The 26,199-nt window shown below is 31.9% G+C and overlaps 5 protein-coding genes and 1 non-coding gene across 9 annotated transcripts; 5 read left to right on the top strand and 1 right to left on the bottom strand.

Annotated features, from left to right (window-relative positions):
- The first annotated feature begins 503 nt into the window (after window positions 1–503).
- Window positions 504–2,362, top strand: LOC128388977 (uncharacterized). Its single transcript, XM_053348463.1, has 6 exons — window positions 504–685; window positions 748–816; window positions 878–978; window positions 1,038–1,326; window positions 1,404–1,612; window positions 1,672–2,362. Exons 1-6 carry the CDS (start codon window positions 598–600, stop codon window positions 2,053–2,055), a joined length of 1,140 nt encoding a protein of 379 aa, XP_053204438.1. The 5' UTR covers window positions 504–597; the 3' UTR covers window positions 2,056–2,362.
- Window positions 2,363–4,295: 1,933 nt separating this feature from the next.
- Window positions 4,296–5,202, top strand: LOC128388983 (uncharacterized). Its single transcript, XM_053348474.1, has 2 exons — window positions 4,296–4,658; window positions 4,718–5,202. The coding sequence occupies exons 1-2, from the start codon at window positions 4,548–4,550 to the stop codon at window positions 5,090–5,092; spliced, it is 486 nt and encodes a 161-aa protein (XP_053204449.1). The 5' UTR covers window positions 4,296–4,547; the 3' UTR covers window positions 5,093–5,202.
- Window positions 5,203–6,823: 1,621 nt separating this feature from the next.
- Window positions 6,824–14,785, top strand: LOC128388964 (guanylate cyclase 32E-like). 2 transcript variants are annotated; one of them, XM_053348441.1, is made up of 13 exons: window positions 6,824–7,889; window positions 9,493–9,808; window positions 9,910–10,056; window positions 10,118–10,293; window positions 10,703–10,838; window positions 10,898–11,043; window positions 11,154–11,244; window positions 11,345–11,523; window positions 11,615–11,785; window positions 11,863–11,967; window positions 12,031–12,102; window positions 12,186–12,351; window positions 12,418–14,785. In XM_053348441.1, exons 1-13 carry the CDS (start codon window positions 7,491–7,493, stop codon window positions 14,619–14,621), a joined length of 4,308 nt encoding a protein of 1,435 aa, XP_053204416.1. In that variant the 5' UTR covers window positions 6,824–7,490; the 3' UTR covers window positions 14,622–14,785. The 2 variants fall into 2 exon arrangements, with proteins under 2 accessions (XP_053204416.1, XP_053204418.1); XM_053348443.1 differs by lacking the exon at window positions 6,824–7,889 and adding an exon at window positions 8,112–8,539.
- Window positions 14,786–14,919: 134 nt separating this feature from the next.
- On the bottom strand, window positions 14,920–15,001 carry Trnas-gcu (transfer RNA serine (anticodon GCU)). The gene has a single exon. It is a non-coding gene; the product is annotated as a tRNA-Ser (tRNA).
- Window positions 15,002–19,511: 4,510 nt separating this feature from the next.
- LOC128388985 (caspase-3-like) lies at window positions 19,512–20,222 on the top strand. Its single transcript, XM_053348476.1, has one exon. The coding sequence runs from the start codon at window positions 19,655–19,657 to the stop codon at window positions 20,075–20,077; it is 423 nt and encodes a 140-aa protein (XP_053204451.1). The 5' UTR covers window positions 19,512–19,654; the 3' UTR covers window positions 20,078–20,222.
- A 1,588-nt stretch (window positions 20,223–21,810) lies between these two features.
- Window positions 21,811–24,365, top strand: LOC128388968 (caspase-3-like). Of its 3 annotated transcripts, none has more exons than XM_053348449.1 (5): window positions 21,811–21,885; window positions 22,377–22,412; window positions 22,533–22,572; window positions 22,823–23,537; window positions 23,644–24,365. In XM_053348449.1, exons 2-5 carry the CDS (start codon window positions 22,403–22,405, stop codon window positions 24,052–24,054), a joined length of 1,176 nt encoding a protein of 391 aa, XP_053204424.1. In that variant the 5' UTR covers window positions 21,811–21,885; window positions 22,377–22,402; the 3' UTR covers window positions 24,055–24,365. The 3 variants fall into 3 exon arrangements, with proteins under 3 accessions (XP_053204424.1, XP_053204425.1, XP_053204423.1); XM_053348450.1 differs by having other exon boundaries at window positions 21,837–22,180; XM_053348448.1 differs by lacking the exons at window positions 21,811–21,885; window positions 22,377–22,412 and having other exon boundaries at window positions 22,419–22,572.
- Window positions 24,366–26,199: the final 1,834 nt, after the last annotated feature.

Raw genomic sequence — 26,199 nt, 5'->3', positions numbered from 1 at the left:
GACCTACCATTCTTGAGATGCTCGCTCATTTTCGGTCACCCGATATTTCATTTTTTGTTTCGTTCTTGGTGCTTCTTATCAAGATCACCAAGCACCGAAAAAGGTCAGTTTAAGCTGATTATCCGTCCTCTCAAACCATCGATTGACTTGAATCAACCAAAAAGTCATCCAAATTTCAATCATCAGTAATAAGAAGCAGCCATTTCATAAACGATAACCATTCAACATTTCATTCAGTCAATTAATAAAATCTTTGATCAACAGATAATCTTTAATGTCCTGTTTCCAAAATGATTGTGCTACGAAATTCGGTTAATAATTTGCGGCTTTTAGGGAAATAATTTAATAAATTAAACAACCAATACAACAATCAGTTAATTTCCTTATATTGATGTCTTGAGCCTCACACAATCAATAATAATTAAGATCCGATATTTGATAATCAAATTTTGATTGGTTTTCATTCGAAAAAAGCGCTCTGTCTTAACAATTAATCAGCTGCTCTTCACGAGGGAAACTAATTTTGCTGATTTATCACTAATGTAGTGAATTTCAATAGGTTACAAATCAATCATAAGTGAATTATAATTTTCTATCATGTCATTAAACGATTTACCTGATAATTGTCTTTGGAAGATCTTAGAAAATGTTCATGGAGTTAAAGAATTGATTCAATTATCTAAAGGTAAGATTAAGATTCAGTTTAGATGATGAAATTCTAATGCTTTTTTACTTTTGATTCTTAAGTTTGTTCGAGATGGTCCGATTTAATTACGCTGAGATTTAATCGAGTAAAATATCTTCATTTGTTGAATAGTAAGTTAAATTCTAATTGCTCGATTTATGCTTTCAATTAATCCGTTTTCAATTTTTTTAGTTGATGATGCGGTTGATTATATCGATGCGAACAGTTTGTGGATTAATCCTAATACGAATTGGAATGTTTTCAATTTATTCAGATTGTTTCCGAATATTAAGGTAATTATTGAATATTTTGAATCAAAATTACGTAGCTTTGTTTTTTAATTTGACGTTAGGTTATAGATATGGGACCTTTTTTGGGTATTGCATCTTTCAATACATCAGAAATTGTCAAAAATAATCCACAAATAAAGGGATTAATTGGTTATTTGAATTTCATCGGAAGCATTCATGACTTGGAAAATATCGAAATGTTCGCTCCAGGGTATAATTGGGATTATAAAAAAGTTTTTCGACCTGATCAGTTGAAACAATTTCACTTCAACTATTTTTACATGAGTGATCTTCCTTCATTCATTGAATATTTTCCAAATTTGAAGCGACTCCACTTAGGACTCCTTGACGGTGAGATTAAACTTGAATTGTCTTTCAATTGTTTTATATGATTAATATATTATGTTTATTTTTACGGTTTATAATAGCGGACGGAGTTTTATACAATGGCCCGAATTTGTCTTCGTTAAAGATTCTTGAACTTAGTACATACGATTTGGTTCAACGATTCACCGGTTTCCATTTAATGGATTTTTGCCCATCTTTGGAAAGCGCTTTCATTGGTTACCGGGCAAAGGATATTTATGTAAATGAATCGATAAAGAATTACAATTTAAGAGATTTGGTTATCGAGAATGTAAGTCAATCATCGAGTGATAAATGTTTAGAAGATTATTATTAATTTTTTTTCTTTAGATTCAGTCTAGTAAACTTTCGTGGCCACTACTTAAAAAAGTGCTGTCTAAATTTCCTAATTTACATCATCTAGCGATCAGACATATTGATCAGCTCGATGATAGTAATTTTCATTTAAAAGAATTGATAGAATTATTACCTGAGTTGAAGATATTGGACTTACGGAAATGTAAGAAAGTGACGCAAAAATCAGCTGATCTTCTGTTCAAATATTGTCTCAGAAAGAGTCGATTCATCGCAATTTATTACAGTTGCAAAAACGAACCCACCGAATGGCCTAAATTGGTGGAGACTCACGAGCCAATTTGCTATGGATTCGATTTCATGAAACATTGCTTCTACAAATCAACACACTGCTATCTTCCATTTCTCATTGATGAGTGAAGATCGAAACAAACTTTGATGCAGGAAACTTTTACTTCACTCGTGGGCACATATTTCATTTTTTGTTTCGTTCTTGGCTTTTCTTATCAAAATCACCAAACACCGAAATAGGTCAGTTTAAACTGATTATCTGTCCTCTCAAACCATCGATTGACTCGAATCAACCAGAAAGTCATCCAAATTTCAATCATCAGCAATAAGAATCAGCCATTTTATAAACGATAACCATGTCAAAATTTCATGATTTTTCATTATTAATTAATAATTAATTAATTTTAATGATAATAAATTTTTGTTAAAGAGATGACCTGTAATGTTTTTTTTCAAAATGATTGTGCTACGAAATTTGGTATCCACTCCAAATACATGGCCTAAATTGGACACTCACTCATTGGACATTGGACACTGGACAAATTAATTGTCTACAGATTTGATTTCATGAGACATTGTTTTTTAAGACTTGGAAATCACTTCCGGATACCGAATAAAATCTTTGATTAACAGATAATCTTCAATGTCCTGTTTCCAAAATGATTGTGCTACGAAATTCGGTTAATAATTTGCGGCTTTTAGGGAAATAATTTAATAAATTAAACAACCAATACAACAATCAGTTAATTTCCTTATATTGATGTCTTGAGCCTCACACAATCAATAATAATTAAGATCCGATATTTGATAATCAAATTTTGATTGGTTTTCATTCGAAAAAAGCGCTCTGTCTTAACAATTAATCAGCTGCTCTTCACGAGGGAAACTAATTTTGCTGATTTATCACTAATGTAGTGAATTTCAATAGGTTACAAATCAATCATAAGTGAATTATAATTTTCTATCATGTCATTAAACGATTTACCTGATAATTGTCTTTGAAAATCTTAGAAAATGTTCATGAATTTGAAGAATTGATTCAATTATCTAAAGGTAAGATTAAGATTCCGTTAAGATGATGAAATTCTAATGCATATTTACTTTCACTTGATTCTAAAGTTTGTTCTAGATGGTTCGATTTAATTACGCTCAGATTTAATCGAGTAAAATACCTACAAACGATGAATATTGATAGTAGTAAGTTAATTTCTCATCGATCGGTTCATTACAGTCATTTCAGTGAGAAAGCAACGCTTTTCTAGTAAATCGCAACACTTAGCTGCTCAAAATTTTAACACCAAAGTGTGAACTTTTTTTGTTTATTTTTTATCAAATAGATAGCAACACCTTTCAAAATAAAGGCAACATTAATTGAGAATCTCTTCTTGTTGAATACATTTCGATATATACTCGAGCATATGATAGTAATAGTTGATACAATTTTGTTCTGATACCATTTCAGATGCTAATTTGATAGCATAAAAAACATCCTCAACTGTTTTTGGATTAAATTTTTTAGCATAATGTTTCAGTTGATTAAAAGCTCTTCAATTGGGTTCAAGAAAGGTGAATAAGCGGGTAAGAAAGTGAGTGAATGGCCGGCAGCTCGAACAGTTTCTTCGACGGATGTAACATGATGAAAACGAACATTATCCATTATCAGGTGAACATTACTTAGACCTTCAGTTTCGAGAAAATCAATAAATTGTTTAAGATAATCGACAAATGCATTCGAATCATAAGCTTCTTCCTTTGCTTCATAGAAGGATAACTGTTTATGGTTCATTGCTGCACAAATGGAAAAGTTTTTTCCTCGAACTGCACCTACTTTAAGATTAGCCTTTTTACCTTTATAAGCCCAACCATAATTCAGACGAGCATGAACAGCAATACCTGTTTCATGAATGAAAAAAACTTTGTCACGATTTCTTTCCAAACGAAGAAAGTCCAATGCATATTGTTTCCGATTATCTTTTACCACTTCCGAGTTTCTCCTTTCAGGTACAATTGAAACTCTTTTTAACGAGAAGTTCAAACCTTCCAAACAATAGTAAACAGTTCAGACACAAACACTAATATCAAATTCATCCTCGATTTTATCCCTGATTTCTTCCAATGTAAGTTGACAATTAACACCAACCCATTCTTTGATCACTTCCACAATCTCATCACTTAATTTCCTCTTCCTTGTCTTTGTCCTTTCTAATGTACCTGATTTGTTGAAACGAGAGATAATTGATCTAACTGTTCCTGGTTTAGTGTTGAATATTTTCGCGATTTCGGAACTATTTTTATCATTTCGATGAGCTTCGATTATTAATTTTTTCACTTCTTTAGATAACTGAGGCATATTGATAAAAAAGCACAAAAAATTTCAAAACGGAGGGAAACTAAAACAAAGACTAAAGTCACCATCGAACTGTATCTTGGCCAATGTTTTGCTTTTTTCTAGAAAAGAGTTGCTCTTTATTTGACAAGGTCATAAAACGCCAGAAGTATCACCAATGTGTGAAAATTTGGGTTAAGTTGGTGTTTTATTCAATGGCCCGAATTTGTCTTCGTTAAAGATTCTTGAACTTAGTACATACGATTTGGTTCAACGATTCACCGGTTTCCATTTAATGGATTTTTGCCCATCTTTGGAAAGCGCTTTCATTGGTTACCGGGCAAAGGATATTTATGTAAATGAATCGATAAAGAATTACAATTTAAGAGATATGGTTATCGAGAATGTAAGTTAATCATTGATTTATAAATGTTTAGAAGATTATTATTAATTTTTTTTCTTTAGATTCAGTCTAGTAAACTTTCGTGGCCACTACTTAAAAAAGTGCTGTCTAAATTTCCTAATTTACATCATCTAGCGATCAGACATATTGATCAGCTCGATGATAGTAATGTAGAAAAATTGATAAATTTATTACCTGAGTTGAAGTTATTGGACTTGAGAGGATTCAAGAATGTGAACCACAAATCAGCTGATTTTCTGTCCAAATTTTGTGTCAACGAGAATCGATCAATTGTAATTTATTACAGTTGCAAGAACGAAACCACCGAATGGCCTAAATTGGTGGAGACTCACGAACTAATTTGCTATGGATTGGATTTCATGAAACATTGTTTTTATAAAACCTGGAAATCACTTCCAACTCTTATTGATGAATAAAAATCGACTGACTTGAATGAATCGAAAAGTCCAACTAAATCATGAGGCTGATTATTCACTATGTTTATTAAATATCTACTTAGCAATTAAAATCATCGCAGTACATTGTATTATAATTATTTTCTTTATTTCATTTCATACGAACTGATAGAGTTACTATTGTTGTTTGGCGATAACAAAAGCATTTGACACATAGAAACGTCACCAAAAATGATGAGGGGAAAAAGGAAGTGAAAATATCGTTACCATGAAATTCAATAGATTCATGAAGGAAACATGTTAACATTTTTTCTTCTTCTTTCTAATTCATTCTTAAGATAAATAATTCTTTTGGATAATATCATCTAAGGTTCAATAATACTTGTAGAATACAATGAGTGTCAGTGTCACCATCGTAATAGAAGATCATTCAAACATCATCTTTTCGAGTGAGTCTTGAACTTTACAGGAATCGAAACTCTTCCCACCTTTAGAATAATAATAGTTCAATGTCCTTTTTTCTCGTCGTCTTTTCCTCTTATTTCTAATCTTCCATAGTCTTGGATAGACTTTTCTCTTCTTCCTTTTCGTTATCTTCTGAAAGGTTAATTTTCACAAAATCTACAGGTTCGAGTCTACATTCGAACCTCCCCAGTGTTTCTTACGAAGGTAAATTGATTCTTTCTCTGATTCAATGAACATTCAGATTGATCTCTAATTGTTATTAGATAAATTTCCAGGTTTTCCTTTTGTTCATCATGTTATCTTTGTATTATTTTCTCATTCTCATTATGCTCTCATAGAAATGCAATTAAATGTTGAACTGATTCTCACGGTTAATTTTTTATTCGTAAGATGCTCATGGTAACGATAATCATCGTGTTCAAATTAATTTCTCACAAATATTAATTATTGAAACTAAAAGACTTTCCATTTAATGTAAATCTTAGATTGTCATGACATGAAAATTGCGGGAACTTGATCTTTACATCATTTGCATATCTTAATATATTTACATGAATAATATGCTTTTCATGGTAAATTCTGAATTCTTCATGAGCTAATTACAATGAACACTTTGATAAATTGTAACCTTAATTCACCCATGAAATTTGCTCTTTTCTGAATCAGTCTGGCTCTCTTTCTCTCTCTATCCAATTATTATTACAAAGTCTTGGGTATTAGCTTAGCACAGATTAAGCTCGTCTCAAGATAATCTAATTAATCCAAATAAATTGAATGAAAATTGATATAATTTAATTTGAATAATAAGAACATTTTTTCCTAGTATTAATATATTGTATCGGTTGATTGAATGATATTGTGTTTAAGATTGAAAATAAGGCTAATGTGATACATTGTGTTAATAATATTGAGATTCAATAACCTTTCAAGTTATTTGACAAGTTTCATATTTATATTGATATAAACATTAAAATACCCTCATACCCTCATTAGATCAAAACAATTACATTATCATCAGATTAGTATTAAAGTGATGATAATAGTAATAGTTTTGACTGTTTCAAAGCAACAGAATCATGAAGCTGACTGAATGTTGATGATGGAGAGAGAGAGAAAAAAATGAGTTAAAGAGAAGATAAGAAAAGATGAAGATAGACAGAGAGAGAGAGAGAGAGAGAGTTCTCCACAAAAAGTTTTCCCTGGGAGTGGAAGCTCACTGGGAATCCTTTCTAATCGAGGGCAAGAATCTGCTATAGAGAATGTGAAGAGAAACAAGTAGGAAGAAGATAAATAGACAGAAAAGTAAAAAGACAGACAGAAAAAATGAATAACTCTCAATGTTTGACTATAAGGGTATTCATTCAGTTTGAACGCTACTTTATTATTATTAAGGGTATTATTTGTCTCTCTCTCTCTCTTTTTGAGAATACAATTTATATATAGAGAGAGCAAAATAATTCTCTCGTCATCTTTATCTTCCTCCTTATCTTCATCTTCCCAGTAAAGTTCTAGTTATATTTACTTTTATCTTCCCTAGAAAAACTTATCTTTCCTCATCTCAAGTTTATCATTGTTATTATGCAAAGTAAATGTTTCTATGTGTGAATTGCAAGTGTTGCGAGATTCATATTTATTATACACTCTGTTTATCATCCTAATCATCATTATCACCATTGTTTATCATCAATCTTACACATTCATGATGAACTTTCACAGAAAACTGACCACTGACCAGTAGCATTTCATTTCGTAGCAACAGTGAACAATAATATTCAAGTTCAACGAAAATGATTAAAAATTTTGTTATCAAAGTGAAAATAATGTTTCTCTTTAGACAAACAATTAGTTGATTATTTTTTTGATCAATTTCCCAAGTGATTTCTCATGTCATAATCAATCTGATTAATCCATTCGGATACTTAATATTGTGTTGATTAAAGTTACATGATTGAAAATGGTTAATGTGGACAATCATTGGATTAGGATTAAGATTAAATGTGTTGTGTTGATTACAATGATTATGATGAATTATTGTTCAAGTGAGAAACATGTTATTGGTTATATAACCGGAAGTAGACGTCGACCCGGTGATGAGAAATATCCGAGACCTGGAATAACAATTTCCGGTGCAATCAGTTTAGCCATTCACGATATAAGTAATTACCATCCATTGATTGCTAATCATACTCTTGATTTTATTGTCGCTGAAACTTTTGGCGATGAATCTGAAAGTATCAGGCTAACAGCTGAATTGTGGGCTGAGGTCAATGTTTCTGCTTATATTGGACCTCAAGAGACTTGTGTCCATGAGGCTCGAATGGCGGCTTCGTTTAACCTTCCAATGATATCCTATGTAAGTATTAATAAATTGTTATCATTCATTCATTACTCATCTCACCTACTTATCGATATTCAGGTTTGAAGAGAAAAGAGGTCAAAGGTAAAGTGGTCAATTTATTATCTGAAGATTATCCCTTTTCTGAAGATGATTTGATTGAAAAGGAAAAGGAAGTAAACAAATGATAATTTTGGTGGACAAATAATCAACTTTGTTGTCAATGTTGATCATCATGAAGATTGAAATGAAATGACATGAGATTAAGATGGTGAATACAAGAAAGAGAAAGTTGATTGTACTGTGCTGATTAGTTGAATTGTACGTAACTGAAATGATCCAATGTAATACGTGAAAATCAATATCAACATGCGAAGAAACAAAAAAAAATTGATTAACTTGGTTGTTGAGCAAAAAAACTCACATTAAAAAAACATGATAAGTGTAAATTGTTAGGAACTGAAGTGAACCAGAAAATGTAACCAGAAAATCACATTACCACTAACGTTTTTTACATTAATGTTACTACACAACCAGAGATTTTGACAATAATATCAACAGTTTATGAACAAATAATAACCATCAGTGTTTATTAATTGTTTGTCGTCAATATTAACAATCAAGTATTGTAACTTATTGGTCACTCTTGTGGGATGGACACAGTTAATGTAAGTGTATTGAGATGAGTGTTGTTGTTGTTATATCATTTCAAGGTCAAGAAAAGACCCACCGCCATTACCACTAGAGAGGAAAATGGAAAAGTAACAAAGGCCAAGGTCAAGGGCCTCATTTACTCTCTTTCTCCTCTTACTTTTGACGCTTTTCCCTTTAATTTTTTTACGAGAAAGAAAATAGAAACTCTGTTTCTTTGTATTTTTCTCTTTCTTTTCATGGTTCAAGAGAAAAGAAAGATATTGTAGAGAGAGAGAGAGAGAGGATAAAGGTAAAGAGAGGGAAAAGTGAGAAATCAAAGTGAATTTGGTTTTCTCTTTGTTACCTGAGGATTGTCAAGTTTACCTTTTCTGATGGACAAATAATTAACTTTGGGTCAATTGATTAGTGTGCAAAAAAAATTGATTTAGTTTTTTTTAAACGATGCTCATTGATTAGGATAATAGTAATTGTCAAGTGATGGTGAGCTCGTTAATTATTGTTGATTAGTTGAGATTATTTTTAGATACTCAAGAGATGAAGAAATCAAATCAATTGTAATACATTTATCAATAGAAAACTAAATGTGAGAATTTGTCAAGTTTATCTATTGATTTCTTTTGATTGTTTTAATTATACTTTTCATTATCTACCTTAATCAAGGTAACTAACCATCTAGACTATTTCTTGGTACTTAACCTTGTTTACCCTTGTTTTTGATTATTGTTATTACCTTGATGTTAATCCATCACCTTTTTAACCTTAGATAACAATTAGTTGATGGTCGACAATCAATTGATGTAAGAAAAGGACAAAAATAAACAAAGATTAAAAAATTGATTCCAATTAAGAGTCAATAAATTGATGCTTTCTCTTTTGTTATTCTGATCATGATTCATGTAGTTAATTCATTTGATTTAAATGTAATTATAATTGGAATGTTTTTCTTATGTTATTTTGGAAATAATAGTTCTGTACCCATCCTGGAACATCGGATAAACAGTTATTCCCGACATTTGCTCGAACTCGACCTCCCGACACTCAAATATCCAAATCAGTGGCCTCCGTTTTACTCAAATTCAATTGGCATAAAGTTGCTCTTCTTTACTCTCAAAGTGAATCTGATGAACGAAACTTCGAGGCCGTTGCTCGAACAGTTCAATCAACTTTGGCTGCGAATAAAATTGAGGTTCAATTTATCAGTAGATGGACAACAACTTATCATTATGGTTATACTGATAATCCTTTCAGTGACCTTGTTGAACGATCCTATCGACACACAAGAAGTAAGTCAATAATCAAAATTAATTGTCCAATTAGTTGATTGATTTTCCTCCAATTTTGTAAGATCAATTAATCTAAATTAAAATCTTGATCTATCCCTTAGTCTATGTTGTTGTAGGTCATTATTATGAGCATCTTGGATTTATGATGAGCCTCGAAGAGAAAGGTTTACTCGAGAGTGGACAATATTTCGTGGTGGGAGTAGATGTTGAACATTACAATAGCCAAGAACCACAAATCTATTTCAAAGGTAAGAGATTATCTAATAAAAATTAATCTCTTCTAATCCAATTCTCTCAACCAATCTAAAGGTCTCCTAAAAGATCAGATTAATCAAGTTGCTCAGAAAAGTTTCCAATCATATATCGGTGTTGTTTCATCGCCTTACATTGGATCTGAATCATTTTCCCTCAAAGTTAATCGTTACCTTCAAATGCCTCCGTTCAGCATTCCCAATCCACTTGGTTCATTTGGTGGCCTTAAACGGGTAAGTCCATTGGGTCAAATCTTCCGAAAGAAAAACTAAATGTCAGAATTTCAACTCAATTGGTTTATCCATTTGATTCCTGTTGATTTGTTGGAGCTAAATCAATGGAAATGAGTCAATTGTGATTTCTATTAGTTAATTGATTATGTATTAGACATCAAACTGTGATCGTTGATCATTTTCAGGAAATAATTAAACAAACAACATCTATTACTTAGTCTAGTTAGATGCTCATGTTAAGTAAGAAAATATCTGAATGGATAAATATTAAGTTGAGACGATAAATAAATCAAGTAAACAGAATCAATAAACAAGATTTAAGACCAATTATGATCAACGTAATTATTAATAGTATTGCCATGATTTATCATTTCGATGATTAATAAATTGTCTTCTTAATTGTCTAAAGGTACCTGCTGATGCCGCTTATCTTTACGATGCTGTTTTCATTTACGCTCGAGCCCTTAATGAATGTCTAATCGATGGTAATAACCATCGAGATGGTAAATTGTTACTTTCATATATACGAAATCGTCCATATAAAAGTGAGTTCCATCAACGTATTTATATTAACACAATTTAATTCATTGACTAATAATCTTAGGTGCAATGGGTTATATGGTTTACATGGACCAAAATGGCGACGCTGAAGGTAACTATACCTTAATTGCTCGTAAAAAACGTGATGGTAAATATGGACTTCATCCAATTGGAGTATTTCAAATGCCGATTAATTCATCAGATTTACCGGTAATCCAATCAATCAATTCAAGATGAACTTTGTCAAGTCAATTGTTGATCTTAATTGTTTTTTCTCTTATTATTCTTGATTATATTTTTTCTTTTCTTAAATTGTAAAGAGTCTGAATTTAGTTGATTCAGTTGAATGGGTATCTGATTATCCTCCTGCTGATGAGCCTCATTGTGGATTTGACGGTGATAAATGTAAAGGTAAAAAATCAATGGTGTCATTGATTAATTAGATTAATGAACTTTTCTTCTTTACCTTGTTCTTCCCACATTTAATGTTATATAAATTGTAAACAATTAGAACCACCATTAGAATGGTTTTTTGCCTTAATTGCGAGTGTAATTGCTGTAATGGCAATATTAATGATGATCGGTTATCGAGCTTGGATTTATGAACAAGAATTGGACAGTTTATTGTGGCGAGTTGATTTTAAAGATGTCATTGTCCGAGAAACTGTTCCAATTACTAAATTTTCAAAGGTTAATCAATAACTAATTAAACAGAACAATTATCACAACAATCATTAGAAGATTTAATTTATCTTACATTCTTTTTATTATTAATCTTCAGCTTAGATACTCTTCACAAGTTTCCCTTAATTCAGCAAGTGACATACTCGAGTTTCGTTATTGTCACTTGTACACTCAAGTCGCGTTTTATAAAGGACGATTAGTGGCCTTAAAAAGAATAAACAAGAAAAATGTTGTCATTAATCGTGAATTAAAAATCGAAATGAAATTAGTAAGTTTAATTTTTCAACAATCAATTCAATTTCTCTTCTAGTAATTAGTTCAATTAACTTGATCTTTGCTATTAAGATGAAGGATATACGACACGATAATCTGAACCAATTCATCGGTGCCTGTGTTGATGCTCCTAATATTTCAATATTAACTGATTATTGTACAAGAGGGAGTCTAAAGGTAATTAGTTAATCATGATCACAATTAAAGTACCTTTTAATTGATTGTTATTACCATTTTCAGGATGTTTTACAAAATGCTGAAGTTCATCTTGATCACATTTTCATCGCTTCAATGGTTGGTGATATTATAAGAGTAAGTTAATCAGTTGAGTTTATCAAATATTTATCGATTACAATCAACTAATTGTGTGGTTTGGATTTACTTTACATCTACAGGGAATGATTTATCTTCACGAATCAGCTATACATGTTCATGGTAATTTAAAATCATCTAATTGTTTAGTTGATAGTCGATGGGCTGTTAAAATTTCGGACTTTGGTTTGAATGAATTGAAACATGGTGAAGTCGTTAAAATGGCCGATTTTGAAAAATATTGTGAAAGTAAGTGAAACAATTAAGATCGTAAATGTACAAGATTTTTGTTAACAATTAACTGATTTCGATTAGGTTTATTGTGGAGAGCACCTGAGTTGATCCAATTGTCTGGTGGTAATTTATTTACCGGTAATCAGAAGGGCGATTCATATTCATTTGGAATGATTCTTTATGAGATTCTAAGCCGCCAGGGACCTTGGGGTGGGTGTAATTTATCAGCTTCCGAGATAATCACTTCGCTTATTAATCCAAAGCTAACAAGTAAACCGATTCGACCTCCGGTTGATTATCTTCGTGATAAATTAAGATTAACCTCTCGTTATAATGGATGTGGTACCATTAGTATTAATTCAATCAATAATAATGCCGATGATTATGGTAATATTAATAAGAATCAGTTGACCAATTATATGTACGATATTTGTATCTCTTGTATGGAATCGTGTTGGTCTGAGAATCCCGATGATAGGCCAGATTTTAAGATGATACGAAATCGACTGAAACCAATTAAAAGAGATCTAAAAAGTAATATTCTTGATAATATGTTGGACATGATGGAAAGATACACAACTAATTTAGAGGCGCTGGTTGATGAGCGAACTGACCAATTGGTCCAAGAGAAAAAGAAAACGGAAGATTTACTTTATGAGATGTTACCTAAAGCGGTGGCTGATGAGCTTCGCCGTGGACACAAAGTTGAAGCGGAATCTTTTGAATCGGTGACCGTGTTTTTCAGTGACATCGTTGGATTTACTCGAATGTCCGCTCAATCGACTCCCCTTCAAATTGTTGACTTTCTCAATGATTTGTATACACTTTTTGATTCGATCGTTGAATCTTATGATGTTTACAAGGTGGAAACCATTGGTGATGCTTATATGGTTGCTTCCGGTTTACCGATTAGAAATGGTGATCTACATGCTTCCGAAATCGCTTCCATGGCGTTACACTTGTTGGATGCTGTTCGAAAATTTAAAATTCGTCATATACCAGAGGAAAGTCTTCTCATGAGAGTGGGTATTCATAGTGGTCCTGTTTGCGCTGGTGTGGTTGGTGTTAAGATGCCTCGATATTGTCTTTTCGGCGATACTGTTAATACAGCGTCAAGAATGGAAACTACAAGTTTACCGTTGAAAATTCATGTTACCGATTCGTTTCGTTCAATTCTTGTGAAATTGGGTGGTTATGATCTGACGGAACGAGGTTTGGTTCCAATTAAGGGTAAAGGTGAACTTAAGACATTTTGGTTACTCGGAGAGTCTCGGGAAAGGTTAAACTCTCGTCGTTCAATTGTCCATCCTCGAGATTCAAAGGATCAACGATGTCACTTTAAAAGTCTTATGAGCACGATGACCACATCAGGGTCACTTGGATCGTCGACATTGATCAGTCCTGTTAGCATTATAAGCGGTGGACTTATAACTAGGAAAAGTTCACCAGTCACACTGCCAAATAGTCCAGTTCGTACAAGCCCAGTTTTCAATCGTTCCGAATCTCAGATGAGCAGAAAAGCATTTGCTAACAGTAACATCGGAGAGAGTAAAAAATGTTCACTCGAAATTGGTACATTAGAACTCAGTTCTAATCCATCGTCCAAGTTACAAAACCATTCAAATTTTCACAGAGCGAGTTTCGGTTACAAAGTGTTAACCTCTTCGTGTGAGATTAAAATGCTCCAGAAACGTTCAGTATCTTCACTTAATCGTCTTTTTCCAATGAGATCGAGTCAACATCGAACTGGTTTCGACGAAACTTTCTCCGATTTCGATCTAACCGATTTAACCGGAAGGCCGAAAACATCGGCAACTTCACCATCTTTATCCTATGTAACCAAATCAACGGCATCAACATCAATCAAAGTGTCACGATTAACGACAACAAGTTCAGTTAACAATTTAATCGATGAACAGAATCGACATTTAAAGAGACAAAAAGATCGACTAATCTCAACTCGATCAGTTTCACCTAATTACATTCAATATAATTGTAGTAATAATTATAATCATCACAATCAACCTCAACATCATACTCACAATAATAGTAATAATAATAACAATCAATCTAATCAAGATGGTGATCAATCATTGAAAATGGTTTCAAGTGAATCTAAAATTTATGTTAATCGAGTTGACCTTGTATTAGAACCGTTCAAAAAGTTTCGAGGTTCTTTGAAGGATATTTTCTATTCAAATAAAAAGTTATCTTCCTCATCATCATTACAATCATCAATTGGAATCCATGATATATCAAGATCAGAAAGTTTCCCTTTCCTTTAAACAATTGTCATCAAAATAATTAATTAATCAACCGAAAGAAAATGAAATGAAACAATTTGTAAATAAATCATTTACATTGTGTGATAATCAAATTGTCACAATCAAAGTGTCTTAATTGTAATAATAACAATCGATTGGAAAATCAATAAAATTGATTAACTTGAGAATACGAAATTATCGTTTACATTGTATAGTTAATTGCTCGTTTCCTTCGATGATTAATTGATTGGGGGGGGGGAAAGCGCTTCAGATGATTAATGTTCTATTGTTTTTGATTGTTCGAAATAAAAATATTGTTCGATTGAGATGGGATTCGAACCCACGCGGGCAATGCCCATTGGATTAGCAGTCCAACGCCTTAACCACTCGGCCACCCAGTTGGAAAGTTGTTTATTTTTGTGCTCCTGAATTTTTTCAATTTTTTGGTGTTTTTCAGAACTTTTTAATTTTTAATTTTGTGAAATTATTATTTAACAGTGTGAGAGGGTCAGTTTGATACCAAGGGCGATTATTCATTCTTAGAATTAAGAAAGTTATCAACGTTTTTTGTTTTCACCATGGGTGACCACATGGACACAATGAGTGATCTCATTAAGCATATAAGGAAAAAGTCGCTTACTCACCTTCAAATTGTTTCAAAAATGAAATTACCAAGTGATTCTGTCTCTCAATTGACCATTACCAAAGAAGTGACTGAGGCAATTAATGAAATAATTGCTGATGGTAGATTAACTAATGAATCAAAATCTAATTTGGTGGCCAAAACAATGGGTGTCATTACTAGGATGATAGAGGAAAGACTCGGTGAAGATCAACGTTTAGAGCAGCTCATAACTAAAGTTGGTGATAAATTCAATAAGGTAATTGAAACTACAGTTCCAAAAAAGAGTTACGCAGAAATGATAAAGGAATCAACTCATGTTAGACCAGCAGCTCCAGCAAGAAAAAATCGAAAGAAAGTCGTTTTTATTAAAGAAAAACAGAAAGACGCGTGGGCAAAAGGCTCTTATGTTCAATCGAAAGTTATGAAAGTATTGAGAAAAAATATCAATATATCATTGAATTTGGTTAAAGCTAAAGATTACTCTGTTCTAATAATTGGATCAACTGAAACAGATATTAAACTCATCAGTTCTGCTCTCAAACAATCTAATCCCGAGCTTATAGTCGAGGAACCTAAAAAACGAAATCCAAGAATCCTTGTTCGTGGTGTTGATATTAAAGATCTTCTTCAGTCTTCAACTCTCACCGATGATGGCATATTGGAGAAATTAATAGAACACAATAAATGGGAAGACAAAGAGAGAGAAGAGATAAAGATTCTCAAATCTTTTGATTCTCAAAACAAGGAGAAAAAGGTTTTAAAAAATCTAATAATTACCATTCCAAGTGTGATTCGTGATTAAATATCAACTACTGATGGTAAAATAAAGATTGGCTATCGAATGTTCAGAGTTGAAGATACTTTTCCTCTCACTGGTTGTTCGAGGTGCCTCAAAAATGATGGTCACCGTCATGATCAGTGTAAAAATCAACAAAGATGTAAAAGATGCGGAGAAAATGGTCATGAAGAAAAGAATTGTCCATCTACTCATCCTATCTGTTTAAGGTGTAAAGATCATGGACAAATCAACGTTAATCATCATCCAATGTCCAGAACTTGTCCTCTTATGAGTGTTGAAATACAAAAAGCAATGGAATCGATTGATTATCATTATAATCAATTATATTAATATGATAATAACTGAAATTAATGCAGCAAACTCGAATGAAGCAATGGACAACATTATGTCAACCTTAAAAAGTGTAAATCAACAAATCATTTTGTTAACTGAACCGAATGAAACTTTTCTTTCAAATCTTGTCATAAAAGGAATCAATATGGTTAAGAAAGAAAGAGCTGTGATTTTATCTAATTTCCCTCTTGTTGAACTTTGGAATGGATCCATGGATGAAACTGCGGTAGCAATGACGAAGAGCCAAAAAAGTGAAATTGTTATCGTTTGTGTCTATCTTAGTCCAAATTTAAATAGACAAAAATATGAAAGTGAATGTAGGAAACTACATGTAGTGCTGAACAGACACTCTCATAAAATTGTCGTTATCGGTGGTGATGTTAACTCACTCCACCCGGCTTGGTCTTTTGACTTAACTACAAGTAGACCAGACATGATTGATAAAGGCTCAACTTTCGCTAGTGTTTTAAATGCTCATAATTTTTGGTTCTCCAGAATTCCAACTCACGACAATTACACTTTCACCTCAAGGTCAACTGGTAAAAATTCATGGTTGGATATGCTAGCTGTTAGCTCTTGTGCTGAACCTTTTGTCAATTTCATCGGAACGTTTGAATGGCCAGGAAGTGATCACAGATCAACAGTTATCGAGCTTACATCATATGGACTCAAAAAGAAACAAAAAACCATCACCAATCATAATATTTTCTGTGCTAAAATGTTGAACTGGACACCGACCTCTTTCAATAAATTTAGTGATAAACGTCAAATTGATGAATATTGTGAAAAAATTGTTGATTCTCTTAAGCTGATAATCTCATCATCTCAAGTTCCTCGGAACAAGAATAAGCCATGGTGGGATAAAGAACTAGACCAACAAAAGAAAAAGATAAACAAGATTTACCGGAGGATTAAAAACTCGTCTAGAGACGAGAAAATCTCATTAATCCAATGGCTTGAAGTGGAGAAGAAAAAATTAAAATTAATTATAAAGAAAAAGAGAAACAAATCAACTAAAGAGAAAATAGATGCCAATCAATCAACACCTTGGAAGGTGATAAACAGATTGATAGATTCCAAAAGAATCAAATGGGTGGATGATGAAGAGAGATCATGTTGGATACACAATGAAGAATATGATCGAAACTGTGAAGTCAAATTATCTGAAATGAACATTGGTGATTTCCCCTCTTTTTCAGTTGGAAAATTGGATTATTGTTTTGATGAGTATTTGGATGAAGATGAATTAAAACTTATCGTTAATTCACTCAATATGAAAGCATCTCCAGGTATCGATGGGATAAAAGGAGAATATTGGAAGTTATTCATCCATAAAAATATCTCTTTCTTCACTTACCTATTCAATCATATCATCTCATCTGGTTATTTTCCAACGGCATTTAAAGTGGCGAAAGGTATTCTCATTCCAAAGTCAGACCAAAGTAAAGCGAGGTTGATTCATATGCAGCATTTCCTTGGTAAAATCCTGGAGAAATATCTGATGATCTGTCTGTTGAATTCTCTCGGTGAAAATTTTTGGGAGCATCAATACGCTTACAGAAGTGGTTTTTCTCGTGATGATGCTATTGTAAATTTATTGAAAAAATTACCGCAGAAAAATGAAAATAACAGAGAGAAAATCATGTTAGTAGCTGTTGATGTAAAAGGAGCTTTCGATTTTGTATCAAGAAGCTCAATATTGGAATATATTAAGAAACTGAGCCTTGAGAATAGACAATATGATCTAATTGTAAGTTTTTTGGAAAGTCGAATAACTTTGATAGAATATAAGAACACCAAGCGATGGAAAGAGGAAAATGAAGGAGTTCCTCAAGGATCAATTCTAGGTCCTTTACTTTACGTAATTGGTACAAATGAAAAAATTCATATAGCTTTAGCTGAGTTAACCTTCTCCGTATACGCTGATGATATTTCTTTCATTGTTCGAGGGAAAGATTTTGAAACTCTAGAGAAAAAAGTTCAAGATGCCTTGAGATCGCTCAAGCTTCATCTAGCTGATGTCAACTTATCACTCGCAGAGGAAAAGAGCCAATTCATCATGTTAAAAGGTGCCAAAAAATCAGGAGAGAGACAGCAAATTGATTCGATTGGAAATGAATCAGATGAATTGAAAATTCTTGGATACACCTTTTCAAGATCACAAATGAGAGATCGACATTGGAAAAAACTTGAATATAAGACAAAAGTAGTGAGTGAATTTTTCTACTCGAAAAGAAAATTGATCAAGATATTACCTTTTCGCTGGAAAAAATTGATGGTTGAGTCGTTTTTTGGTTCTCAAATTTATGGCTTACCGAAATCAACTGTAATGGATATTACAACTAATAAGATTCGAACCATTATGTTGAGAATGTTAGCAATTGGTACAAAATCCATTTTTGGTTTCAACAAATCTACATCGTCGATAACAGCAATCAAAATAATTCTTCTTGAATCTCCTTGGTCAGTTCTACTCAGAAGAAATATTGAGATGATTGAAAAAACCTCTGACGATTTTGTGTTAAATAGACTAAGAAAAATTATCGGTGAAAATGATCCAGATTGTTTTAAGTGTCAAGCTCTGGACCTATGTGCTAAATGGGATGACCAACATCTAAGTGGATTATCTTGGCTCTCTGAGAACATCAATGAAATTTTCTTCAATCATAATTATACTAACAAAAAGAAGACATCAAATAACGTGATAAGTTTGTTATTGTTCATGTGTGGAAGTCATTTCTATTTGAAATATAATGATAATGAAAGAATTGAGTTATGTTCATGTGGAAATGGAAGAAACACCGAAAGTCATTGGATACTTGAGTGTGAACAGTTTTGTGATCTTAGATTCAAATTTTTCGCAAAAAACCAAATCGACCAAAGTTACGTATTAGAAATGATACAAGACAATAGAAAAGGCATAATATCCTTTATGAAGTTAACAAGTGAAATATTGCAAAGATTAAAACTATTGTACAAAGAAAAACAAACAGTTTCCTCTGTTACCTAAGTGATAATTTACCTACAAAAGGAAAGGAAATGAAGACGTTATCAATGAACAACTGAACAGATCATCGATTCGTATTGGTTAAAATTCAAAATGAAAACGGTTAACATAGTCGAAAATGTTTCTTCATCTGAACAAAAACCATCGATTCGCCATCAGCTGATTGCAGTGAGTCTCTTGGATTACAAGGTGATAATGAAGAGAGTGTAACTGATCCACCTTTACATGTGCCAATTGAAAATCAATCGGAAACTGAACCTCAACAGAATAACAACTCTCACATCTCAACTATGGATTCTCATGAAAATCAATTGCCCTCATCGTCTTCATCAAGTGAAAATATGTCATCAATTGATGGATGTGCTATCAGTCGACCCATAAGAAATTCACCTGAATCTATTGGGTCAAGTTTCGATGGCGAATCAATTGGCGGCAATGGTGCTACTGGTGGTGATATTGAATCGATTGACAGTCCATTAGGTCATTTTAAAACCGATATATTTGACGCTGAATACCGGATGGACTATCCTGGTACTCACTTGGACTGCCAAACTGACGCTGCAATAACGATCGCTCAACCGGCTGATCGAACTCAATCCATTCCCATTTGGGCTGACTTTTTGATCTCATACTCAACTGTTGAAGGTTATTTTTCGTATCGTAATACAAGTTCCGGTGGATGGTTTGTTCAATCACTTGGTCCACTTTTATAAAAATATGGAGCAAATTACGATTTTGTCTCAATTTTAACCCACGTAAACATGGTGGTTGCTCGAGATTTCGAAGCAAGACCAAAGGGAAAACAAATACCCCAAACTGTTCACACACTGACCAAAAAGTTGGTTTTCCGTCGAAAAAAGAATCAAAGAATCAAACCATCGACAATTTCATTACAAGATGAATTTGTGTAGAAAGCTCAATGGATCTCATACAAAAAAGATAAATTCGTAAAATTTTGCCTCAAAAGGAAAGGAAATGGAAACGTTGTGAATGTAAATTTTGTTTAAGATACTCGCAAAGTGACAGTTTTAAAAAGTTTCCAATCATCGTTATTTCATCATTTACCTTTTATAAAGACAAGCAAACAGTGAGATGAACTCGTCACTGAACATGAAATCCTGGAGTCGCTAACATAAAGACAAAACGGGATAGAAGTGGATCATACGATTAATCTTGTCATCAACTGAATTATCTTGGATATTTAATAATTTCAATTCGTACAAATAATTAATTGAATGTCTATCATCACGGAGAGATATAACAAACATTTTCTCAATTTCTATCCAATTTCCTTTGTCCTTTTAAATACTATGTATATATGTTAACACTTTCAACACTTTTTCATTCCGCCATTATTAACCAAAGATTGTTTTTCTATTATAGTTTATATTTGTAACTTTTCACATTTTTATATTTCCTAATTTCCCCTCACCCTTTTCTGATAAATCTAAAAATTAATGTTATTATAGTTGTTGAACTACTGTAACATTGTAAATGGGACAACCGTTACTGGTTGGGTAAATGCTCGAGATTGGAGCGACACCTTTTCTTCCCATACAACTTAACTATTGTACTTACCACCCAATCCGTTAAAACTCAGAATGCTAATATCTCAACTATTTAAAACTCGAAATCTCAAAATTGACCTCCCAACTTTCGTTATTAGATTAATTATGATCGACTAACCTTCTCCTGCAATTTGAATTTCTATTATAAATGATTGAGCAATGGTCAGTGAAAGTGACTGATTATAAACTAAGGGAATGATTATGATTAGTGGGGAATAATAATCGAAATGAAATCGAACATTTTTTACAAATGGAAGTCTGAAATTTGACAAAGCGACTGAATATAAGTTTGTCAATGTTCATTATCTAAAAGTTGGTTAACTTAACTGTCGAAAGAACTTTTGTTATTATCGTTGAATTGATATTGAAAAACTTGAGAAAAGTTTTGTCATTTTCATGGGAAAATATCGATACTTGGACTGTTTCTTTTTTCGCGCATTTTTTAAAATGAAATTTTCTCCAGCCCTCTTCTTATTTTCGTCCGATTTCCTCTTTATTACTTAATCATCTTCCATCAATACTTACAAATTTCATCATAATTAAAAAGTCCTTTAAAAATTTCAATCGATTGATTATTCACAGAGCAATCATGTTATCAACCTTTTCCATGGTCATCATAAATTGATATTCAATCAATTTCCTCTTTCCCCAAGGTAAATTAACCTCGAAAAATTTGATCCAAATTAGAAAGATAAACAAATAACGGCGAGTAGAAAAGTCCAATTTTCGTCAATTCGTCAAAGAAAAAGAAACAAAAGAAATCAAAAGTTGAAACTCGATCAATTATCAACTGACCAACTCATCGATTCTTATTGGTTAAAATTCAAATGTAAAACTTAAGCCACACCAAAGCGATCACGAGGATCTTTATTAACTTTGTTTTCTTTTTTCTTTTATTTTTATTTTCTCTTCTTACCTTTGGCGATTTCGTTTAATTGAAACCTGATTTCAAGGTAAACTTGTTGAAAGTTCATTGACACAATCAGTTCGTCATCAAGTATTAATCTTTATTTTGGTGATATTCAAATTGGAATCCATGGTTTCCAATTGAGAATCATCACAATTTTGTCTTCATTTTTTTTTTCTCTTGTTTTCTTTTGTTTTTCTTCACGTGTTCTTTTCAAGAGTAACAATTAACGACAATTACAACAGAATTAAACGAAAAATTCAATCAACTGATGATTAATTATAATCGTTGATTGAATAGCTTCTTATCTTAAATTTCCAATCAATTCTCTCTCTTTTTATGTAACAATAATTTTCTATTTGTTATTATAAACATTAGATTTTATCTCTTTTCCTCTTACGATTTTTGTTTCTCTGCTCTTGTGTTAATCTAATTTCTAATTACCAATCAATTGTTTAATTATCTTTTAATCAGTTCAATTTTCTCACTCTAACCCAATAATTCATTAATCTGCTCCCTTTTTTAATCCTTCACCAGTTACCATTGGTTAACACAATCAAAAAATGTCTTCAGGTAAACAAAATGTTTTTCTTTATTCTGTACAATTAAAAATGAGATTGAATTTTCATTCTTCTCTAATTGTGATTCTCATCTAATTAATCATGTTTTCCAATTGTTTCTATTTTTTTACAGTTGAACAAAACGCCATCGATTCACTTTCAGCCGATTTAAGGTAACGTTTCTCTCTCTCTATAATCTGTTAATCCATGTTAACTATCAAGTGGATTATTACTCATCGGTTCACCTTTCGTTATCTTATTAAACTCTGTTGATCATAACAAAGTAAAGTTACATAAAAGTTACTATGTAAACATTTAGATTTCTCATCTTATTTGGTCACTAATTGTTCAACTATAAGTGTTTTGTTTTCACCTATTGTTTCAATTTTCTCATCTTCTTTTTATCTTCATTTTGTCTTCTAGTGAGTCTCTTGGATTACAAGGTGATAATGAAGAGAGTGTAACTGATCCACCTTTACATGTGCCAATTGAAAATCAATCGGAAACTGAACCTCAACAGAATAACAACTCTCACATCTCAACTATGGATTCTCATGAAAATCAATTGCCCTCATCGTCTTCATCAAGTGAAAATATCTCATCGATTGATGGATGTGCTATCAGTCGACCCTTAAGAAATTCACCTGAATCTTTTGGGTCAAGTTTCGATGGCGAATCAATTGGAGGCAATGGTGCTACTGGTGGTGGTGATATTGAATCGATCGACAGTCCATTAGGTCATTTTAAAACCGATATATTTGACGCTGAATACCGGATGGACTATCCTCGCCGGGGAAAGTGCCTTATTTTTAATCATAAACATTTTGTCTCTGTTGCTACTAGAAATGGTACCGACATTGATGCATATATTTTGGAAAAATGTTTCGCAAGTCTTGGTTTTGAGGTTGAAACTCACCAAGATCTTAAATTTGCTGAACTTCAGGATGTCTTGAAACGAGTTTCTGGAGAAGTTGATCATTCGGATGCCGATTGTTTTGTTTGTTGCATTTTGACACACGGGGAAGAGGAAAAGCTTCACGCCAGTGATCATCAATACAGTAAACGAGATGTATATGAACTTTTCACCGGTGATAAATGTCCATCGCTCAAAGGAAAGCCTAAAGTGTTCCTTATCCAGGTAAATCCGTTTTCTTTTCTTTTCTCGTCTCAACTCTTTTTCTGTGCTTAATTTATTCGCTTCTTAATCTTTTTGAATTCAATCTACTCTTAATCTCCATCTTTAGGCTTGCAGAGGAAATGCGGAAGATCCTGGTACTCACTTGGACTGCCAAACTGACGCTGCAATAACGATCGCTCAACCGGCTGATCGAACTCAATCCATTCCCATTTGGGCTGACTTTTTGATCTCATACTCAACTGTTGAAGGTTATTTTTCGTATCGTAATACAAGTTCCGGTGGATGGTTTGTTCAATCACTTGGTCCACTTTTATCAACTCATGGAGCTTATTACGATTTTGTCTCAATTTTAACCCACGTAAACATGGTGGTTGCTCGAGATTTCGAAGCAAGACCAAAAGGAAAACAAATACCCCAAACTGTTCACACATTGACCAAAAAGTTGGTTTTCCGTCGGAAAAAGAATCAACCAATCAAACCATCGACAATTTCGTTCCAAGGTAACCTAAATTGTTGAAAGAAAACCATGGAAACTTGAAAGATTCTCAAGGAGCATCAAATTATCCAAAAGAAGGTTAATTTTTCCCTCTCTTTTATTTATTCTTTCACTTTGTTCTCATTTCAACATCATAATCAATCCATTTTTATTCTTTTCTAATTTTTCTTTTAATTTTGCTTTTTCATTTCATTTTTAATTTCTTAATTTCAATACATCCAATTTGTCTTTTTTTGCTATTCATTTATACTCTTTGATAAAATTAAATTTTTCGATTCATTTTCTCATAAGAAAAAGCCAATTGACCATTTATTTGGCAACTTCCCACTAATCTCTCATAAAATCAATCAATCGCCATTGAAATTTATTCTCTTACAATTTAAATTATTACAAATAATAATTACAAATCTTGATTTTCCCTGAAAATCAACACGAAAAAAGTTAAATTTGATTAACGAAAAGTAGACTAATTGCTCACGAGAGGTCACCACTTGATCGAAGCGTATCCATGGCAACCAATTGATTGCATCATTTAACCAGAAAAAAGTTAATTTTGATTAATTTTTTCAACGATCGAATCATTTTTGCTTCCAATTAATTATCGAGTATTTAAACTAATTGGTCATTGAATGACGGAACAATCTAAACCTTTTCCCATGCGGATCTCGGAAAAATTTGAACCGATTTGTTGTCATTTGCTGATAAACCAAGTAAATTAATTGTTTTGTTTTCCAATAAACAATTAACTAAATCAAGAATAATCATCACAATAAATGAGTCATTATTTGTTTATCTTAAAGACGAAATGTTCATTTCAACTGAACAATTAGTCAACCAGGATGACCAGAAATTGGAAATGGTTGATAATCAATGAGAAGAAAAAAAGTTTTCACAAAAGTTTAATTGTAATTAAATTGTGTTAATATTTTAATAGGTTAATCTTGTTAATCCCAACGTCTTAGTTTACCATTACAATTTACAGTTATATTTAATATCTTTTAACCACATTCAGAATGAACAATCAATTCAATTTTAAATTGAGAAATCAAAAAACATTTCTAATCGTTAATCGTTAATTATTGTTAATTAAATTGCCTTTTCCAAACCAGATAATTAGTTAGAAGTGTTAATTTTGTATGTTAAATATGTAAAATGTTAATTGATTGATAATTAACAATGTAAATATCAAATAGTTTCAATTGATATAATCATGATTTTTAAATCATGAAAATTAATTAATTATAATCTCATTATAATGTGATTGATAATTAATGACAATTAAAAGATAGAGAGAGAGAGTAACGTCTTGGACGTTTAAAATTTACAATTAAAAATGAAAAGTGATTAAGAAAAAAATTGTTAATCAATGAGAAGATTAAATTGTTGAGCTAAGGCTCAATTGCAATTAGGAAGAGGCAGTGAGTGTCAAAGCAAACAATTAAGATGAAGAAACGAAATTAAGATAAAATAATTAAAATGCAAACAAATCAATCAAATCAAATTGTAATAATAATAATAATTTGTTAAGTTAAATTGTTTACAATGAAAACTAAAAAGTTAATTAACCCAAAAGAAAAGTGTTAAATTAAATGAAATCAAAGTAAATGAAGAAAAAATTGAAATTAAATTAAAATTGAATATATATTATGTTATTAATTAAGAATCAACTGATTGACAATATAATAGTTAATTGTAATTAGAAAATCAGTTAAATTGTTTGAAAAGTTTTTCTTTTCCATTTAAATTCTTAGGCAGTTTCATGTTCCAGTTAATATATTATAAGTATTATATTTGTTTCCATGTATTAATATATATAATTAACTTAATTACTTTGTGATAATAATATATTATGAATGTAGGTAAATGAATAATAATCATCAGCATATAATTAATTAATTGTTCTGATTCTGTGTTGATTGGTTTAACTAATATTTTAAAAACCTTTCTCTTATATTTTTGTATCAATAGCTCACTAATATTGATAACTGTTTGTTATTATCATTGTTAATTGTTATCAAATTTAAATTGATTGCGGTAAGATGAGGGATCAATTAGAGTTGATTATGAGGTTGATGATGATCAATGATTATGATGAATAATTAATAATTTGTTAATCATTACAAACATCTATGGAATCCTTAATGTGACATTATGAAGATGGTCAAG

The sequence above is a fragment of the Panonychus citri genome, unplaced genomic scaffold, assembly GCF_014898815.1.
Source record: "Panonychus citri isolate SS breed McGregor unplaced genomic scaffold, ASM1489881v1 Contig00104, whole genome shotgun sequence".
NCBI lineage: Eukaryota > Metazoa > Arthropoda > Arachnida > Trombidiformes > Tetranychidae > Panonychus > Panonychus citri.
This window is presented reverse-complemented; position numbering and strand designations above follow the sequence as displayed.

What these genes read in the sequence shown, in the direction of transcription:
- LOC128388977 (XM_053348463.1), top strand. Translation starts at nt 598, where the DNA reads ATGTCATTAAACGATTTACCTGATAATTGTCTTTGGAAGATCTTAGAA. An exon ending in GATTGTTTCCGAATATTAAG is followed by an intron (nt 979 to 1,037) that starts GTAATTATTGAA and finishes ATTTGACGTTAG; the next exon opens with GTTATAGATATGGGACCTTT. An exon ending in CCACTTAGGACTCCTTGACG is followed by an intron (nt 1,327 to 1,403) that starts GTGAGATTAAAC and finishes GGTTTATAATAG; the next exon opens with CGGACGGAGTTTTATACAAT.
- LOC128388983 (XM_053348474.1), top strand. Translation starts at nt 4,548, where the DNA reads ATGGATTTTTGCCCATCTTTGGAAAGCGCTTTCATTGGTTACCGGGCA. An exon ending in GAGATATGGTTATCGAGAAT is followed by an intron (nt 4,659 to 4,717) that starts GTAAGTTAATCA and finishes TTTTTTCTTTAG; the next exon opens with ATTCAGTCTAGTAAACTTTC.
- LOC128388964 (XM_053348441.1), top strand. Translation starts at nt 7,491, where the DNA reads ATGGTTAATGTGGACAATCATTGGATTAGGATTAAGATTAAATGTGTT. An exon ending in TAAAAATCGAAATGAAATTA is followed by an intron (nt 11,786 to 11,862) that starts GTAAGTTTAATT and finishes TTTGCTATTAAG; the next exon opens with ATGAAGGATATACGACACGA. An exon ending in TTTTGAAAAATATTGTGAAA is followed by an intron (nt 12,352 to 12,417) that starts GTAAGTGAAACA and finishes GATTTCGATTAG; the next exon opens with GTTTATTGTGGAGAGCACCT.
- LOC128388985 (XM_053348476.1), top strand. Translation starts at nt 19,655, where the DNA reads ATGGATTCTCATGAAAATCAATTGCCCTCATCGTCTTCATCAAGTGAA.
- LOC128388968 (XM_053348448.1), top strand. Translation starts at nt 22,502, where the DNA reads ATGTTTTCCAATTGTTTCTATTTTTTTACAGTTGAACAAAACGCCATC. An exon ending in TCACTTTCAGCCGATTTAAG is followed by an intron (nt 22,573 to 22,822) that starts GTAACGTTTCTC and finishes TTTGTCTTCTAG; the next exon opens with TGAGTCTCTTGGATTACAAG. An exon ending in CTAAAGTGTTCCTTATCCAG is followed by an intron (nt 23,538 to 23,643) that starts GTAAATCCGTTT and finishes CTCCATCTTTAG; the next exon opens with GCTTGCAGAGGAAATGCGGA.